This window comes from Haliotis asinina, chromosome 1 (genome assembly GCF_037392515.1).
Source record: "Haliotis asinina isolate JCU_RB_2024 chromosome 1, JCU_Hal_asi_v2, whole genome shotgun sequence".
NCBI lineage: Eukaryota > Metazoa > Mollusca > Gastropoda > Lepetellida > Haliotidae > Haliotis > Haliotis asinina.
The window spans coordinates 63,145,612-63,171,419 of record NC_090280.1 but is presented as its reverse complement, the minus strand read 5'-3'; the positions used below and the strand labels follow the sequence as shown (position 1 = coordinate 63,171,419).

Sequence of the window (25,808 nt, the reverse complement as noted above, 5' to 3'; positions counted from 1 at the left end):
TTTAATTGTGTCTCTTTATTCTTGTTACAGAGAAGTTTGGTGTCTTGAAAGTTTTCAGTTCTTTACATAACCATTTTCCTTGATGAGGCTCTTAATGTACGATGCTGATTTCTTAGGCGTCCGGGTCCTTGCCGGGTCCGTAAAGTTGACTGAATATATACCGAACTTTTGAGTGTATCCGCTGGCCCACTCGAAGTTGTCCATCAACGCCCAGGCGGTATATCCAGCAACATTTACTTTATCCCACAGGATGGCTGTAAAGGAGGGGAAAGGTTACTGTGTGTTGACTTCCTGTGTCTGTTGGTGACCATTTCCCTATCATTTTGATCTTGTACATCAAACAGCGTAACATTGATGAAATCAAATATAACAGGCTTACGGTGAACTCTTTAACATTGCTGAGATAAAGAAGTACTACAGACATACACAAAACCACGGTAACTTTGCTTGGATGAGGTTGTGCAGAGTTATACTGTACTTACTATATTAGATTTGGTATGCACTTGGTAACAGTGCTGATATGAAGTATTAAAGCCTTACAATGAACTTGGTAACAATGCTGAGATAAAGTATTACGGACTTACGATAAACTTGGTAAATATGCTCAGATGAAGTATTACAGACTGAACTTGGTAACAGTGCTGGGATGAAGTTTAACAGACACGGTGTGAACTTGGTAACAATGCTCAGATGAAGTATTACAGACTTAACTTGGTAACAAAGCTCAAATGAAGTATTTCAGACTTAGTATGAACCTGGTAACAGTGCTGAGATGACATTTAAGAAACTGACTGTGAAGCTAGTAACATTGTGATGAATTACGGACCAACAATGAAATCAACAATGCATCCAATAACGAGGTCACAATGACTTAGTTATTTGTATTTCACTGCGTATTTATGACATATTAAAGTCCATACTCGAAGCAGTTACAGTGGCACCAAGTGTAGGAAAGATGTCGTTATATGCCAAGTGCTACGTTACATCATCCAGACTTTGTGTATCCAGCTCGATAGCTGCCACTAACTAAAACTTGTGTATGGCGTACTCTAGGTCCCGCACCAAGGAGAACATCCTTACCTTTAAGGATTTCGTTGGTGTAGGACTTGTAGTACTGGATTCTCTGGTCGTCCACCAAGCCACCAGTGTCGGCCGAGCCACTCTCAGTGATGAAGATGGGAAAGTCGCCATAGTAATTCTTGATGAATTTCAGGACGTTCCTGATACCCCATGGGTTAATTCTCAACCAATCAGCTGCCGTTCTGCATACAACAGAACAATACCGCATTACATACCGCATTACTCTCTGGTACTGCTACCAATCTTGTGGCGAATAAGGTGACAATGTGGTGACATGGCGACCCATAAAAAATGCAAAAATATCTAAAGGAGGTCAAGGACCTATTGCGAAGTAACTGTAGTATATCTAAGACAATCGATTTAGTTTTCTGTATGGTATGTCAGATAATGAAATTATATAATACATGTGTATGAAAATGATTACAATTTTCAATGATTTTCAGTTATCATGATGCCACACACTCCTATGAGGAAACGGTTCGGTCATTTATCTGTCACTTTCTGCCACTGTACAGACTTTAACGTCAAACTAGCAATACCTGCATGGACGACTTGTGGACACATAGTAGTGCATGAGTGAGTCTGTATTTTTCGCCGCTTTTAGCAATATTCCAGAAATATCATCGCGGGGGACACCAGAACTGGGCTTCACACGTTGCACCCATGTCGGGAATCGAACCCGGGTCTTCTACGTGATGGGCGAAGGGTTTACCCTTTATGCTCCCCCACCGCCCCCGACACACATAGTAACAGATGCTTAATGTTTATCCACTCTAGGTATCTTAGAAAACACCCGACACATCTAACTGTAGTTATGGATTAAAAGAGAGAGTGGGATTAGTTTTAGCAACATTCAGGCGACATAAAAATGGGTTTCACACTTCATGTCCATGATGGAAATCCAACCCGGGTTTGTGGCATGACGAGCGAACGCTTTAACCACTTGCTTACCACACCACACTACTTAAATACATAATATTAGATAAAATAAGTAGATGTTGTTTTCATTTAATGCCTCTAGTACTAACTAAAAGTGCTTTATGGTTCAACTTCTTTATTATACAAGGTCACAACGTTTCAGGTGAAGAAGAGACTAGAATCTGTCTCGAAACGTTGTGACCTTGTATAATAAAGAAGTTGAACCATAAAGCACTTTTAGTTTGATTCCTCCAACATCTAAATGCCTTTGAAACAGCCTCTAGTACTACATATATCAACTTACTTGGGCCAGCACATGTCCTTCCTGAACTCTACTTCCGGATCCTCCCCATAGTCAGGCGTTGTGCTAGGCGATGGGTTGTTGGAAATCAGGTCGGTGGTGTAGTGGTTGAGGCCCATGAAGTCGTAGGACCCTGGTGTGGCAAACAGAAACGGTGCTATTAGAGACCAGATCGTAAAGACAAATAATGAGTGATGGAATGATTAGATGGATATTGATCCCAGATGGATCTCGTCGATAAGTGAGTGAGTTTACATTACACGATCAACTGTCGTCATCGATGTTTGAAAGCAGTTTACAAACACATGCTCGCGGGCAGGGTGTGGTCAATGTCTATTCTAGTACAGTGAAGAGGACGAAACGATAACACACAACTGCGTGTCGTATCTACCTTTGTTGTTTTTCTTCTCCTCGGCACTGAAGACCGGAAGTCGGGAATGTCTGAGCCCCTCCTGGCGAGATCGGCGGTCAATGTAACGCTTCATCACTTCCGGGTAGTCGCCGTTGCCATATATGGCGTTAGCCAACCAGCCCAGTTTGAAGTGCAAGGCCCTGTGTGAGGCTTCCAAGTCAGCCGAGCTGGAGGTCAAAGGCTCCTTCCACTCAATGTCAAGCGAAATACCCACCATACCTGAATAATGATGTACAGCGAGGTAGTGTTTATGAAGGGGGGTCTGAGGATACGTTTTAACTCAAAGAACAATGCATATATAAATATAATTCTTTTCATTTTGTTTGCTTAACGCCACAATGAGAGATACACGAACTGTATGATCTGTAAATATTCGAGTCTGAACCAGACAATACAGTGACTAATATCATCACCAATGATCCCGTCGAATGAGTTGCTTGTTGTTAAAGCCTACTTGATCACCCGATCCCGTAAACCTCTTACAATAGCAAGTAGGGGTTACTGAAGGCAAATTCTAGCCCGGATCTTTACGGACAGCTGATAAAGATAATTTGATACTCAACACCTTTTCAAACGGAAGCACACATCAAATACCTATAAGTTTTCCCTTTGTCCAGCAGAAGTTGCTGTAGAGGACAGAAAGTCATATTTAGGGATGTATTTGAATGGACTTGTTTTGGATAAAGTACCATCGCCTGAGTATAATACCGAGCCCATGCACCACCCTTTCCATTTAAGCATCTATTAGGACCACCCGGGGACACATGTTTGCTCAATAGCAATGGGCCAGCATGGAGTGTCTGAGGTCTAGTACACAAAACACAAGCCGTGGCAGAGGCCTGTTAAGCAACCTGGGACGTTATAATTTACCTTTATCTCGGGAAGAAAGAGACTTTTGCCATGTATCGATATAAACGGTAGTTATTTCTGTTTATTCAGATTTAGGAATATCCGCCATGGACTATTTTAGTGAGTGAGTGAGTGAGATTGGTTTTACGCCGCTTTTAGCAATATTCCAGCGATATCACGGAGGGGGACACAAGAAAATGGGCCCCACGCATTGTACCCATGTGGGGAATCGAACCCGGGTCTTAGGCGTGACGAGCGAACGCTTTAACCACTAGGCCACCCCACCGCCCTCCATGGACTATTTGACACCGAGGAGCTGACTTAGTGCAGAATTAAGAATAGTGGGACCAAAGAATGTGCATATGATGAGTGTTCGGGCGTAGTGAGTGAATTTAGTTTAACATCAAACTGAAGCATATTTTCCAGCGTGGGGCACCAGAAATGTGCTTCACACATTGCACCCATGTGGGGAATCGAACCCGGGTCTCAGACGTAACGAGCGAACGATTTGAGATGTGAGTAACTACATTACATAGATGTCTGTCTTTGCATTTCTCCCGTTGCCTCAAATACCTAAGCTTTACTGTGGGGACACCATGTAATGGTAACTAATTGGAGAGGCTGGCCATGCTGGGTAGCTTGTCTGCTTGCACACCATCGTATCACAGCTACGTAGATTTGATGCTCATGATGTCAATCACTGCGTCGAATGTTTCGACAGTCCGTCAAATAACCGGAATGCTGACAGGTATCTGTCATAAAATTAAAAAGAAAATTATAAATATACACGACATACATATATAAGCAAATACTCACCATTCTGTCGTGGTCTGAAGACCTTGTCATACAGTCTGTAGGTCTTCACATGAGCCTTGATGATATTGTGAGCGACCTGGTACACTGCAACACCTGGGTCCTTGATACCAGGAGCAAATATCCCAAGGCCATCCCCAAGCCAGGAGATGGAGTAGACTTCGTTAAACGTGATCCAGTGTTTCACCTGTATAGCCGAGGATTCATCAAAACAATTTGTAAAAATACTGATCGTCATGGAAACTGTAAGGGAACACCTGGAAGGACAAGCGTTCCTACAATTCTTTTGAAGAATTTCAACATGAGCATCGATCCTTGTAATTTTGATACGATGAATTGTGTTAACCAAGCCAGCGAGGATGACCACCCAATCCCGTTAGTCATCGTATGATGCAGTTACTTTGCAAGAAACCGACGTTGGTATGGCGCTAACAACAAACCTACAAATCTGGGTAAATCTTCAATTCGAAAGTCACAGCTTTCTGGTTCGCCTAAAGGACACTACTCTAACATGATATCCGACAGAAAACTCGAATGAAATTTGATGCGTACCTTGTCTCCGAAGTAGTGGAACATGACCCGACTGTATTCCGTGAACCATTCAACGCTGGCCTCGTTCATCCACCCACCCTTGTCCTGGAGTGCTTGTGGCAAGTCCCAGTGGTAGAGGGTAACAAATGGCATTATGTTGTTGGCCAAGAGCTCATTGATAAGATTGTCGTAGTACGCAAGGCCTTTGCTGTTTAAAGATTTTGGTGTCCCGTCAGGCAAAATGCGACTCCATGAAATTGAGAACCTGTAAAAATTCACCTGAAACATAAAATAAAAATTCCAAATTGAATTTCAAAATTTCACTCTGTGATAGTAGGTCAAGATTCCTTTGAATTTACGCTAATTATGCTATCTAGCGCTGTAGTAAACAGAAAGCTCCAGTTGCCAGGCAACACATGGTAGTCGTCAAAAGATGGCGTTCAAGGGAGTCGTCTTTGGGGATCTGTGGGTGTGCCCTCTTGGTATAGGCCAGAAAATGGCTTCATTGGCTAATGTAACTGACTACCGCGTTGATCGGATGGTAGAAATTGACGGGCATGGCTGATTTGGGGAAATTGTACAGCGAGTGACTGTGAGGTTTTTGCGCCGCTGATATAGTTTTGTTTGCAGTGAAAACGTACCGATGAATTTCTCTTTAAACAAACAAGTGAAGCAAATAAAGTGAGACTTAGATTGCGGATCTGCATAATTTTTACCTTGCCAATTGAACATTTAAACCTCAGAATTTAATTCAACGTAGGGTAAATGTTGTTTAACAAACGATCATAGATTCAAATCGCTATCATTGGCTTGTATTATACGAGTGTAAGCGCAGTATTTGGAACAATGGCCGAGCGGGTACGTGATGAGTGTTAACTTACACCAACCCGACTTGTTCTCCTTGTTTCATTTGACGTGCATACCGCCTTTCACTAGCAGTTTGTTCAAAATCGTCCAAATTTGACTTTTGTGGAGAAGGCTGCTATTTTTCTTTCTGTTAAGCGACGTTTGTAGATTTTGTCGGGAAAATGCAACACCACGTCTTCTGTTTAATTAGCATACTGGAAGCCTAGGTAACCCAAATGGCATAATCGTCTGGTCATTAAATTAACCCAAAAAGTCTTGCCATCAATACGAACTCAACGATATGATTAATCAGCGGGGTATTCTGTTATCAAACATTCAGCAGGCAGTAGCAGGGTAGTGGGAGTCGGGTTCTTTAAGGGAACAAACCAATAAAATAGTTTAGGGTCAATCAAATGCACGGAATCACTTGTTACATATTATTCTGAGATCAGTGAAGCTGCAATACTAATACCTACACCCAACTCTTTCAGCATGCGAACGTCATCTTTATATTTGTGGTAGCTGTCGCAGGCAACATCTCCAGTATCGTCGTTGGCAATGTTGCCTTTGATGTGCACGAATCTGTCCCATATACTCTCTCCTTTTCCTAAAACCAAACGCAACATTTTACACTCCATGTGGGTACATCATCATCATCATGATATTTATACAGCGCACACATCTACGATGCTATATGCCCAAGGAGCTGCACACTCTATGGCCATATGTGGAAAGGAACCCGTGGTTTATTTCGTTGCGAGCGAGCGATGTTATCAAAGCCCCACCACTCCGGGCAAATAACAGAAAATACGCTACCGTCTTCATCCCAGCCTCCCTCTATTTGGTAAGCGGATGTCGAGACGCCCCACAAGAAGTTGTCCGGGAAGTGGTCATAGACAAACGTGTCTCGGTCAGCTGGATCTAGTTTAAAAAAGATAATAAAATTGTGACTATGTAAATAACAGGGTATCCGTTTCATGTAGGAGGACAACGTGAAGTGATCTCGTATGGGACTGACAAAACAAAGACAGTACGTTGCCTTCCTGTCGTGCCCAACAGAGGCATGGGAGGCAACTATTCACAGTAAATTTCATATGCTGACAGGTATAAGTCTCTCGTGGTTTAAATTGGAAAGCTGTTTAATGATGGTTAAGAATACAAAGCATGTTAGCTTTTCTCGAAACGTCCGTAGCCCTACAAAGTTCTTAAGATCATTCTTAACACATTGGCTACGACCAAAGTTAAGAATTCATAGGGCAACGAACGTTTCGAGAATAAGGGCCCATATTATAATATTTTTAACTGGATATAAAGAAGAGGAAAACCATCATACAAGCTCTCTTGTTCTGTATTTCTTTGATGAACTCAAGGGACACACCTCTGAATATCGAATTTCAGAACCTTGCACGGCCAAGAAACGCATGGAATAATAAAATACTAAAGCTTGTTGTCAGTATTAATCGAAAATTACTAAAGGTATTATTGAAAACTTTTTTTTTCAAAAGAAAATTACTTAAAAGACAGAGAAAGAACAAAAGCGCCATCGTTCTATAGTTCTAGATTACTAGTACTTTGGTGATTCCAAGGGACGCAACTCTTAACAGCACATTTCATAACCTTAGAACGACCAGGACACTCGTAGAACAGATATGAAAGCTGCTTTTTAATATTTAACGAAGAATTTAAAAGAAAACCAAACCATCATCGTACATGCTCTGTAGTTCTGGATGTCCTTGCTGAACCCCCTCTCCTTGTTTATCATCTGATACAGCTTCACTGACCTCCGCGGATACCTCGGTCTGTCTGGGCGGCTGAAGTCCACATAGTAGAAGCCCATCTTGGTCTGGTACCCTCCACTCCATTCAAATGTGTCTATCAGCGTCCAGACAAAGTAACCCTTCACGTGGACGCCGTCGTCAATCGCTGATAAAAGGGAGGTAATAAGTCTGAGAGTGATTCATAGCCGGTTTAAACAAAATTCCAGATTTTTAGTGACGTCTAATGTAAATTTTATTTGGTGTGTGTATGTGTGTCTTTTGTAACTACTCGTGTCTCTCCGTGAACTGCAAGAAAACTCGTACCTATATAGTACGCCATCATTTCCATGTGTATAACATTGTGTTGTTACTGATATCTGTTAACAACACACGAATCTTACTTAAAGTGACTCTCGTTCTATTAATACAGTAGCCGTGTTTGGAAGAGTTTCCGTTCCTTTGATATAGTCCTAAACTAGTTTCCGTTCCTTTGATATAGTCCTAAACTATTTTCATCTCCGTGCCCGTTTGCGCTGGGACAAGGCCAGTCGTGAACGTGGCCGCGAGAGGGATACTATTCGACATCCGGCTTCCCAGAATGAAAATACTAGTTACAAACAGTGTATGTGGGAACTGACTGTATCGGCATGGAGGGTGGGCCACGATGATCAGGCCACAACTCTTCGTAATGATCATGGCACCGGGTAACTGCTCCTGTAGACTCCCGGTAGTGCATTATTAGTAAATATTTGAATATTTGATAAGTTCCTTACCTTTAATGTCTTAATATTTGGTCATACCTCTGGTCGTGAGAGATCATAAGTCCTCATAATCTAAACAATTGGCGTCTCTGTTTGATCAGTTCTGGTTCTGCTGTGTGAGTGAGTTTAGTATTACACCGCTTTTAGCAATATTCCAGTACCGACTCATCACCTGAAGAACCGAGTTTGATTTCCCACATAGGTACATTGTGTGAAGCCCATGTTTCGTGTCCGTGATATTCCTTGGTTATGTTAAAAGCGACGAAAAACTAAAGTCACTCACCTTTGAGGACGTTGTTGCAGTAGTCCCTGATGTAGTCGATGCGGGCCTGGTCTTCCATAGAACCACAGTCCCCTTTGCCGTTCTCGGTGATGTAGACGTCAATGTTGTTGTAGGTGTCCTTGACGTAGTTCAGCAAACGTCGAATGCCCCAGGGTACCATCCGCCACATTGTCTTCTGGTCGTTGCTTAAAACAACATTTATTTATATATATGTTTAATATCATACATCCACTTATCTTAAAAATACATATTCCCAGGACCAACAGGTCCACCGGGTCAAAATGCATGTACGAGTACGCGTTACACTGTAACGCTCATAACGTGAAGGGCAGTGGGGTAGCCGAATAGTGAAAGCGTTAAGACCCGAGTTCGATTCCCTACGTGTACTGTGTGTGAAGTGCTTGCTTTTTCCCATGCGCATTTCCGCTCTATTGCTGAAATAAGCGGCGATTACAAAATTCAGTCGATTTCCAATCCCCGTAGCACGGATCTTTATGAGCTTTTGAGAGGTTTCATTATCCCAAATATTTTCTGAAAATATTCTCGAATCTTTAAGCTGTAGTATCAGTTACGTACGAAAGCCTATTAGGGTCAAATCCGTATCTGATACTTGCGTTTTGAAAAGTCGTAACTACGAGATTAAAAGTCGTAATTACGAGTTTAAAAAATCGTAATTACGAGATTTTATTAAAATCTCGTAATTACGACTTTTAAGAAAAATCTCGTAATTTCGACTTTTCAAAACGCAAATTTCAGAAACGGATTTGACCTAATAGGCTTTCGTAGGTTACGACAAAGCTGCCATAAGGATGTGAAACATTTTTGTTTCCCCCGAACGACGTTTCGGTGGAGATGGAGATAACTGACAAGAAAAGTCCGGCTGTCATCTTTCCCCTACTAGGCTGGAATTTATCGTATTCAACTAGCTGGTACTGGTAGCGTTAAACAAACAAGAAACGAACCTACGTTCAGATTCTCCCGAAGTAGTTAATAGTATCAAAGTATAAGAAATAAAAAATAGAGGTATCTCTAACCCTGGCCATTGTGGATTGAATGTGAATTCAACATCCTGGTCGTTGAAGTATCCGGGTGTGAGGTCGTTGTCGGGTTTGGAGCTGATCAACTGTGTTGTGTAGTGGTTGATGCCAAGAAAGTCCGTGGCACCTGGAAATGAGGGCGAGTGAAACACCATTTGTCACCATATTAGGTTTATAGAGTGGTGTGAAATCTGATGCAATTCAACAGACGTTTGCCGATTTGGTAATACTCACAAGCAAATTGAGTGGATCGAGATACGGAATCACACGTGGCAGTGATATTGATTGCGTAACGAAGTGTAATGCATTGTGAATGTAGATGATTGTTGAGGGACAGGGGTGTGTTATATTTAGATATGTAATAGATTTAGGCAGGTCTGGAAAGTGTTACGATCATCTGGTTCCAGAATCATTTGGCAGGGAGTATTGTGGAAGTTTCTCGTATCTTATTCTGTGGAACTGGCTATATATATATATATATAGCACATTCACATACCACACGCATTACATATCTATTTATTCACTCTCCAGTTCTTCAAAACCTCTACAACTATAAATATTCAAGATAATTATTCCATGTGTTTAAACAAGAACTTAGAGATCTAATTTACTGTTAAACTGCCTTGAAGGTTACTTACTTACTTACGTTTGCTTGCTTACTTACTTACTTATGTTTGATAGCTTACTTGCTTACTTACTTACTTACTTACGTGCTTGCTTACTTACGTACTTACTTACTTTTGCTTACTTACTTACTTATGTTTGTTTGTTTGTTTGCTTACTTACTTACTTACTTACTTACTTACTTACTTACTTACTTACTTACTTACTTACTTACTTACTTACTTACTTACTTACTTACTTACTTACTTACTTACTTACACATAAGCAACCCCCAACAAGAGAGAATACCCATCAACATACGAAGGCTACAACAACATCGATCAAGTCAGAATGGTATGAATCATACCCTTGTTTCTCCTCTTCTCATCGTCAGTAAACGCAGGCAACCTGGACGAGCTGAAGCCTTGAAGCTGGCTTTTCTTGTCCACTGTCGTCCTCATGATGGGCGGGTAGTCTCCGAACACAATGGGGTGTGCAAACCATCCGAGACGGAAATCCATCACCAGCTTGGCAGCATCTTTGTCGGCCTGGCTGTCAGTCTTAGCTTCCTTCCACTCTGTGTCTATAGTCATCCCCACCTTGCCTGCAATATATGTCCTCGTTTATGAATACATCAGTAAAATTCCTGAAAATAGATTCTCTAATACACAGGAATTTGAACAATTCAACAGATGTAAGTATGAAGATTTTATCAGGCTGACACTGAGAAACACGACACCTTACATCTGTCCATATATTACATTTTGTGGACAAATTTTTTGTATCGCCCCAAGTTCATAGCTATGCAGATTTTGCTCCTAATCTTCTTCGTTATATTTTTATATTTGTCAACAACTGTAAACTTATGACCCAAGACACGAGAACAATATCAGTGTCCATTCCAACAACAAGTATAAATTTCAATTCCCTGCCAGTCGATTTGAACGAAACAGTTGTGTCGAAGTTGAATAAACCTTCGTAATACATCGCATTTTATGCGAATCGATATCACCGGAATGCTATACAAGAATACCACAGGACCAAATTTACTTCGAGACACCGGTAATTACCATACATGAACGGCTGACACAAGTGTTTGACTGTTTCACAAGAACGGCGTATTTTCCCTGCCGATGAAGATACAGGTAAATTATTGTCTATATACACCGACCTTCAATGATGTACTCTCAAACACCACTGTCCTGCATATTCCGTTATAATTTAGCATTTTACGATGGCGGCAATCTCTGACAACTCGAGGTATTAACATAGGTCCATACATTTTCGACATAAAGGTTTTTGACAGCAGTGACTGAGTGAGTTGGGCTATACACCGCTTTAGCAATATTCCAGAAATATCACAGCTGGGGACCCCTGAATATTTGACAGTAACATTACATGCTGCTGTAATCATTGAGGTGATGTACATGGTGCGGGCCTGCTTACCATGTTGCGTGGCCCTGTACGTGTCGTTGTAAGTATGGTAAGCCTCCACATGAGCCTTGATGATGTTGTGGGCCACCTTGTACACGATTGTGTTGTCCTTGATGCCGGGTGCCATGCCGCCATTCTCATAGCCGACCCAGGACACAACAAACGGCTCGTTGAACGTGATCCAGTGTTTTACCTTGAGTGTAATATACAACTGGTTGTAGACAGGCCGTGTTGAACATAGGCGAGAATTAACAACAAATTACTGTTATTGTTATTGTTACTCTCAACAAACGTAGCGGAACTATTTATTTGAATCAATGAATGTTGATATAAAAATGAATGTCTTCACAGCACATCAACACATGCACTTCCTTCTGAAAATAGTTCGTTTGCATGCTTCCTATCCAAGTTCAGGTTCCTCTACTTTTTTGAAAGAGCATATATCTGCCAGCACTGGATGGAGATAAGGGATTGTTGTTATACTGTCAAGGGAGATCGAGGCGTTTATAAAGAAGTCAATGTAAATATATACTCACACAAAAACAGAGTGACTGCTAAATTTAGTTTTTCGTCAGTTTTAGCAATATTTCAGCAATATCACAGCAGGGAAACTTGAAATGTGCTTCAGGCATTGTTCTCTCTCTGTCCCCGATATATAGAGTTTTGAAATGGTTTCTTGACTGGTCTCGTAAACGAGTCCAGTGTATCTGAATGAATGCATCATGGGTTCGCACCCATCAAAGAAGACAACTTACAATGATAAACCTTTCTCTGCAACTTACCAGATGACCAAAACGTTTGAAGCACAGGTCAGCATAGTTGTTGAAATGTTGTATGAGGGAACTATTTTGCCAGCCGCCGTAATCCATTAAACCTTGTGGAAGGTCCCAGTGGTAAAGTGTCACCAGCGGAGTGATATTGTACTTCATGAGTTCATTCAGGACATCGAGGTAGTGTTGGATGCCCTTCTCGTTGATGGTGTTGTTGGTTCCATCGGGCATAACACGGGTCCACGCAATGGAGAAACGGTAATGAGACACCTGCATGACAGGAACGAGCTAATGAGTATTGTTTTGCGCCGTTATCAGCGATATTCCCGCACCACCACCTTTCATGCCAACTGGAACATCTAAAGGCTTTCCTTACACATATACTTTTCCCAGAAATTTTCCAGGAAATCTGTTTCCTAATATTGATGATAGAATTATGAAATAGGTGTTACGTTATATAGTAAGGTATTCAGAGTGGGAGGCAACTCTTGTAAGCTGAACATTACTACATCGAGAGTCTTCTCCCCTGGTGAAACAGACCAGGACCTTTGCTGACATGGCAGATTTGATAGCAGAAGGGAAAAGAGCGGGTTCTAGATTATTTTAAGGGATGTGCCTAATGCAAAATTAGCTGGAAGGCATGACATCTCTCTGTTTACAGAATACAGAACTCTGAAGAATGTATAATCAGGAGCTGGGACTGAGCACAAGGCAAGGAGGCCTAGGAACTTCAGTATCACCTATCGCTGGCTACTTGGTCAGATTGTGAGTAGGGGAATAGAGGATGTATGTAATGAAACCCTTAGACTACGGAAGACGTAAAAGTTCGGGAAGTATAGCCCCAAATTTCCGTTGTAGGATAATATCACTTGAAGAGACGCCATTGTGTATTTTCACAGGAAGATTGACGAAAGGAACAACATGTTGACATCCTAAATGATCACCTCCATCGTACCACCCAACAGCCGGAAACTGTATGAAGAAATGGATTTTAAGGATGATAACGACCCAAAACACACGACTGGCTACACAAAACACTGGTTATCGGACGAAAGTGTTCAAGTATTGGATTGGCACAGATACAGCCGTGATCTTAATCCTGCTGCTAATGCGTGGGGATTAAAGAAGGATAGAATAAACCAAAAGGGAAATATTGAGGATAAGAAGTGTTCGAATATTGGGATACACTGTCTGACGATTTCCTTCTTTGATATGTATTGAACCTATGCGCATTCAGCTGTGTATTGTAGGGTAATGACGTCTCACAAGCCACTGAAGACGCTCAGTATGTAAGAGAATTATCAAAATATTCATTGACATAAAACTTCTACAGGTTATATAAATACATCAGAAACAACTTTCTTGGTAATTTCTGGGAATACTATATGGCTCTATCTATAGACTGCACTGAACCTAAATATAGGTCTCGTCATGGACAAATACAAATTACACTTTCAGACTAATGCCACTGCTACTAGCAATCTTACTCGGAAACTAAAAAACATAAAATACTCAATGAAACACTGATCGTGATCAAAACATCATAACAACTCTGTAAGGTTTTTGTAGAATTTTTGGCTTAATGCTGTTTAACAAACCATTATAAAAATAGTGACTGTTTGTTACGAGGGAGGAGTGCAGGGAAGGGGACAACAGCTTCACTTACACCCAACTCCCGCAACAACTGCACGTCTTCCTTGTACTTATGGTAGTCGTCCCCGGCGATGTCACCGTTGCTACCGTCTGCGATGTTCCCTTTCACATGGCTGTACACGTCCCATATGCTCTCTCCTTTACCTAATGGTAAAGAAAGTCTTATAATACGTAACAGTTGGTTGGCTGGTTAAATCTTTTTTAGCGTGTATGTGCTATACCAAATATACTACAAACTAAAATTTGGTAGTCATATACACACTTTCATGATGAGGTCATTCCTACTCAAAGATAAATGCATTTTAAACATGTTAGAACATTCAGACATTCAGTACCTGAGAAAAGCTCATATGATGTACTGAATTGTTTACATCTCACCATCTTGTATTTATCCCTACCATCTGCATTCCAGGCGCCCTCAATCTGGTAGGCGGAAGTAGCCACGCCCAGCGCAAAGTCATCTGGGAATTTTCCTAGAAGGAAGGTATCATCTGAAACCTTGCCACAGACGAGATGCAGAACCGACAAGATAATAACAGATATTATCCTCTTCATTCTGAAAACGGAATTTTTGTATGAAGGTATGGAAGTGAATGAGTGAGTGAGTGAGTGAGTGAGGTTAGTTTTACGCCACACTCAGCAATATTCCACCCATAGAGCGGCGGTCTGTAAATAATCGCGTCTGAACCAGACGTACCACTGATTAACAACATGAGTATCGGGATATGATGACGTGGTCAGCGAGCAGGAGCACCCGTTCCCGTTGGTCTCAGCTTGGGATACTGAAGACCTATTCCAGCCCAGATCTTCAAGGCTGTTGAATGCCGATAATGTTTTCAAGAGAAGGGTAAAAGAAAGTAAGTTTTTTTAAAAGTTAGTTGGAACACTGTAAGATAGGTTTGAAATTGCAGTTTGTCTATAAACCATCAATCCTTCCAACAGACTGCCTTCGGCGGGTTAGTAATAACGTATTGTGAACAAATTTGGTTCTATGAAAATTGAGACAAAAATGTAGAATGATTTTTTTCCAGAATATTTTTTTATGAAACTCAATTTATTACTTTTTAAATTTTCAACATGTATGTCGTCGAAGTCACCGATCTTCAAAGATGACAGTCAACGCTGACGCACTTTTTGGTAAAATAATCAAATTATGAAATTACGAATTATCTATATAATATATAAATTATATTTACAAAACTATTATTTGACGGATGAAAAAGAGTTATTTTTACGTTATGGCATTGCTGTTAATTTTATATTTTGAAATGAAAATAAACAATGGTATCATTGAGTAATGTTAATATAGTGTTGCATCATCATATAATGAGTCCGCTTTGGTGTCAAATTAGAAAAAAAACAGCGTGTCCAATAAGATTAATTGAAATAAAATATGGTTTTTGCTCACACGAATCTTTATAACTTTCTTGACTATATAATTGTGTTTCCCAGCCATTAGGAATCGGTGAGGTAGCCCAATGGTTGAAGCGTTCGCTGGTCACGGACAAGATCCTGGTTCGATTCCCCACACGGATAAAGGTCTTTGAAGGGCGTTTAGAAGTGAAATACAGAAAGAAGATTTTTATGGATATCAACTTCTTTATTATGAGAACAGAATGTTTCGGAGTTAATGCTTACTCCTTCATCAGGTGAATGAGAATAGGGTACAGAGCTATATTTATATGTACAGGTAAACAATAACAAAGGAACAAGTGGAATGAATTAACGAAAGCTGGAAGCCAGCATAAACAAGCACTGATATGAAGCCAACAGTTATGATAACAATGATGGAAGTTGATATCCATAAAAATCTTCTTTCTCACATGGATACAGTGTGTGGAGAACATTTCTGGTGTCCCCTGCTGTGATATTTAGCGTATACTGGTAAAAGTGGTGTAAAACTAAACTCACTCACTTTATGTCATTTTAACCGTGTTTTACCCAATAATCGGCTTTGGTAGATAGTGACTGATGTTTTATGAAGGCGAATGGAGATCTGGAGGAAGGTTCAGTTTATCAAGTATTCGAGACAACCTACTGAGTGAATATTTTATGTGATGTTGTTGGATCGTTGCTACGGGTATCTAAACTTATACCAGCATGCTGGAACATAAACGTTGTGTTTTCGTTTTAAAATCTGATTTTAGATATATTTGGATGTAACACTTGAACTGCAAGTGCTGTAGGGATAAGTATAGGTGAACTGGTTTTACCTCAAGTTTGACATCAATAACATATCACAACGCGGACTGCGTCAACCAAGACATGTTTCCTCCTTGCTATCTTATTTCAACATGGCCGGGCACCGGGGAGTCGTCCTGGTAGTAGCTAGAGTGTGTGCATGAATACCATTATCAATGTAGGAACTAAAGATCGCCATCTCAGCTGCAGGCGTTGATATGCAGGTGAATAGTGACCTTTTTCATATCTGCGGTTCTCTCTTTTAAGTAGTTGATGGACATTTTGAAACCGACGTTGTTAGGTTTAAGCGTCAAAAATGTCAAGGCGTTGATTACTTAATAACAAGAGTAGAATTTGAAGCGTATACATATTTACCAACCCTGGGAAATAAAACGTTATCAGTAATTTGTTGCTGAACTCCTTGGATATGACGCCATATGCCATCTTACGTCACTGGTTTCCGTGAGAGGTGATCACATTTGTTTAGCAGAGTGTTGAAAAAACAACAAAATCGATTCCGATAAGTACCAGTAAACAATATTATGTTTCTGTTGTTTATGTTTCTCAAAACAGAACCGGTGAAGATCCGGGTTAGAATCGATGTTTAGAAACCCATGCTAGCTGACTTTGTTGACACATGTCATCGTCTCCAAACTGCTTAGATCGATGTTAGTGTCAATAACTGGATTGTCTGGTCCATATTACTAACAGACCCCTGGAATATTGCTGAGTGTGGAGTCCATCACCGAAACAGACTATCTCTATAATGTGAGATTATACAAAATGCATGCATGATGAAAAGTATTCGTACACTGTGAAATGTGTGGACGATTTCGTGGTTTTGTAGCATTATTCAACCAATCATATTGCCTCACACAACAGCTCTGATCAACAGCATGAACATCGATCTACGCAACTGGCATACGATGACGTCAGCCAACCAAGTCAGCGAGTTTGATCATTGCCTCTTAAGATAAGCACGAGTTGCTGAAAACAAATTTTAATCCGGATCTTCACGGGTATGTCATCCGAAAGCATTTTGCACAAAAAGTAAGTGCTTGTTTGTTGTCCAACTTTTTACAACACTATACCTGAAGTCTGAGTTCAGCCTGTGTGCATATAAAATCTTGACCAGACAATCCAGTGATGGAACAGACTTTCCAATGACGCTATAGTGGGTTTAAAGATTTTGTTGAAACCAAAACTTGTTAAATATTAATTCACCAACATGTACTAGCAAACAGATGACACTTACCTGCCGTCCCAACTCTAAAACTATGGGTGGCGTGTTATCAAAATTTAGGTCACTGGCAAGGTCTAAACACCAGGTCGTAGAACTATTTCTGTTTCTACAATCCACGTTCACGTTTAGTTGTCATGACGTTCAAGTTTTCAGGGCGTTACTGATAACCTGGGGATTTCAAGAAACTCAAAGTGGCTCTCCAGAGAAACCACGACATACTTGACTTTGTTAACGGACTCCTTACTTCAATGACACCTCAATGATTTTAGTGATACGTTTATTAAATTTTGACCACTATTTTGCAATTGATAAAACGCCTTTTGAATACCCACACACAGCATTGCCTGTAATAACTTGTGGCTTTCTAGATGAACCACGCCATGCCCGACCTTGTTAACGGACTTCTCACTTCAGGGACCCCTCAGTGATACATTTGTGAACGCATGTTGAATATCCACACACTGCATTGGCTGGAACAAACCCTTCTTCGCTACATCCGTCATTTCGATATAAACGTGTTCGTTCAAAAGGTAGTGTACTGTATATGGCCTGGGCCTAGGTGCTGAAGCTCTCTTAGCGCTAAGACAATCGTACGTTAATGTTAATGCATAGAACTTAGAACTATCTTAGTGCTAAGAGAGCTTTGAAATATAGGCCCAGTTTCACAAATCTTAGCTCTGAGGGGGTCCTAACGCGCTTAATTTAGTCTTATTATCGTATTGCTATTATCGTTTGTGGCTCAGAAGCAACGTTACGTCCATCAAAATGTGGTCAAGCTCGAGCTTTACTCCTCAGTCCTATAACATGATCAGCGATTAATTTAAGACCCGTGGAGAACCGGGTTAGACTTGGTCCGTGGCATCCCATGCTTTTCATTAAAGGCGACTAACGGGATCGGTGGTGAGGGCTGACGTGGTTGACACGTCGTATCCAAATTGCAGGGAACGGTGCTCATGATGTTGATCACTGGATTGCCTGGCCCCAGACCACCACCATATTTACCGACAACACCATTTTTACCGACCACCACCATATGACAACTAACAAACAAACAAACGAAATAGACATACAGTAAACGTGTGTGGCGTTAAAGAACAAACTACAAACAATATCCGACACAAAGCGTGAACTTCATGACTACGTGTTTTGGTATCCACGGTCCAGGCTGTCCTTGACCAACATATATGCGGGTGGCACGACTGGAACACTTCAGTAAGTATTCTCAGGTGACATACGTCTACTTCACCCAACTGATGATATCAGACTATCTGGACCAGGGTGGATATCGATTAATCATCAGTGATAGTACACCCTGCAGCGGTGAAATACCCGGGTTTCCCAACAGCGTGGGCGTCTTAATCTTAGCAGGACGATCAGACCGTCTGACGAATATATACTTTGATATGTGTACAGGCTACGTGGGTCTCAAATGCAAACGTTCTAGGCCTTTGAAATATTTTTTGCGTCCTGCTTAGTGAAAAAGAACGGCCTTTAAACCGGCATGATTTATACCAGTTACTGCCCGCTGAAGTTCACTATCAACATTTGCACATGGAAAGCAAAATAAACAAAATGGACGTAATTGGCAGCTTTTGCCGATTTATAGCCTTCAGTTTGAAAGTAGACCAACATTTCACGGCATTTAAAAGATTATAATTCAATAAAAAGCCGAGTGCAAAGGTAACTCAGTCCTGTCTCGCCGAGGTGTAGACTTAGATGAATCAGAAAAGGATGATGCACCGTCAATACGATCAATGTTCAAACAATATGGCCATAGACCATATAGACCATATGGACCTAATCTCTGTGGCATCGAGCCTTTTGTTACTAAAACAATCTCAAAACAATCGCGTCTTTGATATGCTGTTCATGGTGCATGTCTCAATATTATCAATAAAATTGATAAAAATATTTCTGTGAATTGTACAGAGTGTAATGAGTAAACGCGAAGCAGTGGTGGAATCGCTTACAGTTCTCAATACTGACTTCTCATTGGCTGGACTATTATGTCTGAATATCGTTCATCTTGAAGTTTAAATGTAATACTTGGATATATTAAGCACATGGTAGCTTTGTGACTTAATAAAAGCTTAGAAACCTTTATGATGGGCACGGTGCAGATTAGCCTAGTTGCCTGAACACCTATTCAGCTTTTAATGATCAATCAATTAATTATCGTTTTAATCGTCATGCAGCATTTAGAGATTTTACTGTAGTACCAAGAGTGGGAACTTCAGAATGGACTTTGCAATTTATGCCTATATAGGATACTTTTTAATAACAAACATATTGTGGTCCGTTTGTTGACTGAAATCGTCCACATACAATATGTTCAAGATGTTGATTACTGGATTGTCTGGCCCAGCCATATAGCTAGAATATTGTTGAGTGCTGTGTTAAACAACAAACAAATCACAAATTGTACACAATATCTCCCCGACAGGTATATTATACCTTCTGGTGTTGCTGGGTATTCGTCTCCCAATGCTCAAGAGACTGCGACATTTCCCAGTACACCACCAGCAATAGGGTGTGTTATCAGCACGCTGTAGGATTTGCTTGAGACGTCGAGAAGATCCCCGCTTGCTCGCATCTCTGTCATCGTATGTGGATCAGGACGTGAGGTTGATCTTAAGATGCTACTTCACATCCTTATCCTCTGCACTGCAGGCTTTGCCGTGTCACTTTCCCCAACAAAAGACAATGGTTATTATTTTGGACGGTTTTCAGACGATTTTGATTGGGGAGCAGGGACATCGGCAGCTCAGATAGAAGGAGCTTGGCGGACAGACGGTAAGTGGAAGTCTTTCCAAATACTCCATTGTGATTTATCACTGCAAGATCGATCTGTTAAAATGTACTTTCGTAACTATTTTCTTGTAATTGATGTGTCTAGATATGAAACAAATAAATGTCTATTTGACTTTTAGGTATTTGATAAGGGTAACCTGGTTTCGCACCATTCTTTGGCAGAGCTTCGGCGTTGAAACGTTTTAAACGTAATTTTTGGGCCTACATGGTAATTTCATTTAAAATTAAGTAGATGGTGTGTATAGTGAAGGGGCTGAAGGGGTAGCCTTAATGAATCCGAAGTCCATTTCTGATCTACAACAACAACAACAACAACAACAACTACTACTACTACTACTGCTGCTGCTGCTGCTGCTGCTACTACTACTACTAGTACCTACAAAACGACAAACGTTTGCTGCTGATGCTACTTCAGCTATTACTACTACTGCAACTACTACTATCACTACTGCTACTACTATTAGCAATACTACAAATGTTGGTGCTGATGCTACTTCTGCTATTACTACTACTGCAACTACTAGTAGTAGTACTAGCAATACTGCAAAAGTTAATGCTGCTGCTGCTGCTACTACTACTACTACTACTACAAGTTTCGTGCCTCTATTACACTTGCTACTAACACCAGTAATGCTGCTGCTACTACTATTACTACTGTAGCAAACTTTCATAGGGGGGTCGATGATACGATCCTTGGCCGTGAGAATGTCAGCGACAATAGTTATAACCTGCTGTAAAGTCGTCAGTGAGCCCTCTGTAGCTGTGGCCGTGAGAATGTCAGCGATAATAGTTATAACCTGCTGTAAAGTCGTCAGTGAGCCCTCTGTAGCTGTGGCCGTGAGAATGTCAACGACAAGAGTTATGACCTTCTGTAAAGTCGTCAGTGAGCCCTCTGTAGCTATGGCCGTGAGAATGTCAGCGACAAGAGTTATAACCTTCTGTAAAGTCGTCAGTGAGCCCTCTGTAGCTATGGCCGTGAGAGTGTCAGCGACAATAGTTATAACCTGCTGTAAAGTCGTCAGTGAGCCCTCTGTAGCTGTGGCCGTGAGAATGTCAGCGACAAGAGTTATGACCTTCTGTAAAGTCGTCAGTGAGCCCTCTGTAGCTGTGGCCGTGAGAATGTCAGCGACAAGAGTTATGACCTTCTGTAAAGTCGTCAGTGAGCCCTCTGTAGCTATGGCCGTGAGAGTGTCAGCGACAATAGTTATAACCTGCTGTAAAGTCGTCAGTGAGCCCTCTGTAGTTGTGGCCGTGAGAATGTCAGCGACAATAGTTATAACCTGCTGTAAAGTCGCCAGTGAGCCCTCTGTAGCTGTGGCCGTACATCTCACGCTGAGCAAGATATCAGTGTACCTGTTGGTCATCATACACAGGGGAAAGGTGTATATTGAACCAAATACAGCTTGTTTACCCGTTGATTCCAAGAACACCTTGACAAATGGCAGTCCTCGAAGTAATCTGCTTCCGTCTTTAGATGGATATATTATGATAGCATCCATATTACCATTCATAGTTACATACATCCAAAGTAATATGTAAGAAATTCTACGTAATCAGGGAAGTGCATTTTTGTTATAAATAAATATCCAGAAGAAGCTGTCTGGGAAGCTGTTGCAGCACGTGTGCCTGCAGTGTGTGGAGCAGAATAGTAATCCAACTGCAGCATCTTTGGTTATCAGGTGTCTGCCGATATTCCTGACATCGAAATGGCACATGGCAAGTTCATGTTGCTCCATAGTAACATTGAAACCCATGAGAAGACCGAGATTCTTCACTACAGGCTCGAAAAGAATGCGGTGTGGAAAGGTGTGGTTTTGTCAGCATGGCACCAGTCCAACTAACATTGAATCTTGCTCGTGTTAAGCTTTAGTTTGCTCTGTTCAGTTCCCAGTCTTGGTAGGAGGTAGAGTTTTGTCTTGAACAGTAAGGCTTGGTGTCGTCAGCATACATGTCAAGGTCAACGTCCTGTTACTCTACGCTTGTCGTGCTGCGTTGTGTTTAGTGAAAGAAACCATAGGTCTAAGGACCGATTCTTGTGACACATCAACGTTGATATCTCGGCTCTGTGAATAAGACTATAGCTGATTCACATTTGTCTGGGAGGTAGGATCCCACCCAGTATAGAGCAACATCATTAACGATAGGTTATTACTCACACGACCTATCCCACCGGGTAACCACTTCCTGCTGGGTGAACAGAGGCCATTTGTAACCAACTCATTTGCCTAATATGAGACCACGTGTATCACATGTGCGTCCATGTGGGGCAGGACTGAAGCCCTGGAAAATCTCAGGTGTTAAGATGCCAATCACGGTCACCCATCCAAGGACGCTCCTCGACTAGTGTTGCTTAACGTCAGTTGATTTGTGACCCGAGTTCTATGAACAGAACCGCTCACTACTACAGATACAGGTTGATAATTTGATGAGGACTTACAACTTCAACACGATCACCGAGAAGTACTGTGTGTGAAATAATGGGAATCTTGGGTTTCCAAGGTTTCACCGTTTTCGAAAAAGGGTTAAAAGTGTACATTTTACTTTTTGAACCTCAATATGTGTAACAAATTAAACATTTCCTCACTTAGTCGATGAGAAAAAGTCGTTATTCATAATATCAGCTGTCAAAAGAAACCCGTTTTTTTATTTCATTAAATTGCAAATCAGTAGAGTAAAGCACATCAGTCTTCCTGAGCAAATAATGTTTCAACACGTGACGAGGAGCACAAAACCGTTAAGTTGTTATGACTTTAGCCTCAGCGCCATGGTACAGAATGTCTAGACAAGATCATCCGAGTTAACGAGAAGTACCATGATTAAAATGGGAGTACCACCATTATATTTGGAGTACCATGATTAATCAGTCATGGTACTGGGACATCAGACATCATCCTGAGGTCCGCATTACCAGAAAACTGGACTTCCTAGGCGCTACTATTTTTGAAAAATTCAAATCTAAAATATAAAAATACATCAGTACGTGACGAGAAGAATGAAATTCTATCGGATGACCTTAGCAACAAGCGTGGACAGGCAGGTAACCCGCTCCTTAACAGTTGACATGCCAAACACAGCAGTTAGCCCCATCGCAAGGCCACTAAAAGGCTCTTAAGGTCTTCAGCCTAACAACGTCCTGAAAGTATGTAGGGCATGTTGACATTGTCCCGTTTCTGTAAAACTGACTGCTGAAGCACAATGACAAAACACATTATCATAGATCGCCCAGTGAACTTTGAACAGTAGTGCCTCTTCGTATACACAACAGGCGCAGTAATGCCTTTCTGAATACTTAACAGACGCAGTAATGCCTTTTTGATTACATAACAGACGCAGTAATGCCTATTAACAGGCTCAGTTAAAAGACAAACCAACCATCTACGAGTAACCGCAATTATGTTTTTTTTAAATTCAAGATGCAGAGTTGTGCCTTGTGTTACCTAAATAAAACCATTATTGTGCAGCTGAACATATGGTGGCAGGGCGGATACTGCGCATCCCTGCACCACCCTTCTGTATCCGCCCATGTACGGTGGACGTATTACAATAATGTACATTCTGGACAAAGGTGGTCTCGAATATCTGAGGTCAATTTGAGCGTAGCGACCATTGTGCTTCATTCAGGACTGATTTTAATAACAATTCGAGGACCGTTGACGCGAAGCAGATGTACGCATATAATGTCAGAACTTCTTGAAGTGTATAGTATCAGTAAATCACGAGTGATCTTGTATTAAGTTGCTCTCCTATGGAAGTGTTTCTGTAACCAGTTCGCAATCTCTTTGTGGAATGAACGGGTGTGGCTGTGCTCTTAGTGTCTTTTCTGCATCTCATCTGCTCGTCTGTGTCACCACAGGATAAGCCAGGATCGCTCACATCACACATGAAGCCAACACTTCCTGCACTGTTGTACCTCGTTTTGTAAATCCAAATTACTAACTCATTCATATCAAGAAGCCCCACGATGGATTAACCATGAGTTCTTTAACTTCTTAAAACAGTTTTGCCTTTGAATGACATTCAGAAGTCATACACTTAAGGAAGAGCGTTTTATGGATGTCAAAGTTTTTATTCTGAGGAACACAACTTTTGGAAGCATTTATTTGCTCCTTCATTAGATGATGAACACAACAACGATGTATATATACCTAGTAATACTCATTCATTCATTCATTCATTCATTCATTCACCTAATGAGGATATACTCCGAAACGTGTTCCTCATGATATAAAATCTAGCAGTCAAAACATTATCATGCTTAAAAATATCATTGATATATTTCTCTGGTACAAATAAGGTCAAAACCTATTTAAACACGTCAGAGGAACGATTTGAGGAGAAATAGTCCTTTACAGGGATGAAAACAAATCTTCTAGAGGGAAAGTAGCACCCTGTTGAATGTTTGTATACGGCGTATAGCCATCCACACAATGTAGCAATGAATGATTCTCAAAATCTGGTCAGTGAAGACTAATACGACAACTAATCAAGTAATGAAAGCACTGTCCATTATTTTCGTCAAGAAAATGCAAGTTTATATTACACAGCGTAGATTCCTTCCACGAACAGTTGATGATTATTGCAGATGGTTATTGCAGATGATTATTGCCAAGACGTGATCGATGTTTCTTCTCCCAACCCAATTCTATTTCGCGATAAACAATGCACATTAATGTGCTATACTGAAATCAACTGCTACACATTATAATACAAGCCAATATGATCTGAAGGTCAACATTTTGTTTTAATTCAAAAAGATTCAAAAATTAAAAAAAAAAAAATACCATTGACAAAAAATGGAAGCCCGGCGGTTTTCAAATCGACTTTCTTGTGTTGTAGGGTTTACGCCCTAATCACCTATTGATCGATACATATGTGACTGGGTAAACATTTCCTCTTGGTTCTGTTCAATCAATGGGACGGTGCTGTAGCCCAGTGGTTAGAGCGTTCACCGAATCATACCGAATACCCGGGTTCGATTCTCCACATGAGGATAATATGTGAAGCCTGCTTCTCGTGAGTCCCGCTGCGATATTGCTCGAATATTGCTAGAAGTGGAGTAAAAGTAAACTCACTCACTGTTCAACCACCGTGAATCTTTGCTGTCACTTTAAACCTCTCTTCTTCCTCACACAGGTCGTAGTCCCAGTGTATGGGATGTGTTCTCTCACACGCCCGGTAATACAGACCAAGGAGACACGGGCGACATTGCAGCAAACAGTTACAGCAATTACAGCGAGGACATCAACATGCTCAGCGAGATGGGGGTAATTTTTTCTCCCAAAATACGTTTTAACGAACATTTAAACAATGTGTCGCGTTTCACCTTTAAAACGAACACGTTTAATACGAACACGTTTACAGCGAACTGGTTGTTCCTCTGGCCACTTGACGTATGCGTTAAACGAAATGCTTTTCACGAACATCGGTTAGATTGAGTGGTTGAGTCTAGTTTAAGCCGTTTCAGCAGTATTCCAGCAATATCATGGGGACACTTGAAAATGACTTCATACATTGTACCCATGTTG

The 25,808-nt window shown here is 41.0% G+C and overlaps 2 protein-coding genes across 2 annotated transcripts in view; one reads left to right on the top strand and one right to left on the bottom strand.

Moving 5' to 3' along the window:
* LOC137295810 (lactase/phlorizin hydrolase-like) lies at nt 1-17,729 on the bottom strand. The gene is made up of 17 exons (XM_067827367.1): nt 17,485-17,729; nt 14,447-14,604; nt 14,062-14,192; nt 12,408-12,665; nt 11,638-11,818; nt 10,559-10,795; nt 9,586-9,715; nt 8,552-8,736; nt 7,461-7,673; nt 6,567-6,671; nt 6,227-6,357; nt 4,926-5,183; nt 4,377-4,560; nt 2,691-2,930; nt 2,303-2,432; nt 1,081-1,262; nt 1-254 (listed from the first exon to the last, which is right to left on the bottom strand). Exons 2-17 carry the CDS (start codon nt 14,601-14,603, stop codon nt 55-57), a joined length of 2,922 nt encoding a protein of 973 aa, XP_067683468.1. The 5' UTR covers nt 14,604; nt 17,485-17,729; the 3' UTR covers nt 1-54.
* A 2,243-nt stretch (nt 17,730-19,972) lies between these two features.
* LOC137295821 (lactase/phlorizin hydrolase-like) overlaps nt 19,973-25,808 on the top strand; it is a 44,419-nt gene continuing 38,583 nt past the window's right edge. Inside the window, exons 1-2 of the mRNA XM_067827377.1 lie at nt 19,973-20,265; nt 25,417-25,547. Coding sequence (XP_067683478.1) covers nt 20,109-20,265; nt 25,417-25,547 — 288 coding nt within the window. The 5' untranslated portion in view covers nt 19,973-20,108. The remainder of the gene's footprint in view (nt 20,266-25,416; nt 25,548-25,808) is intronic.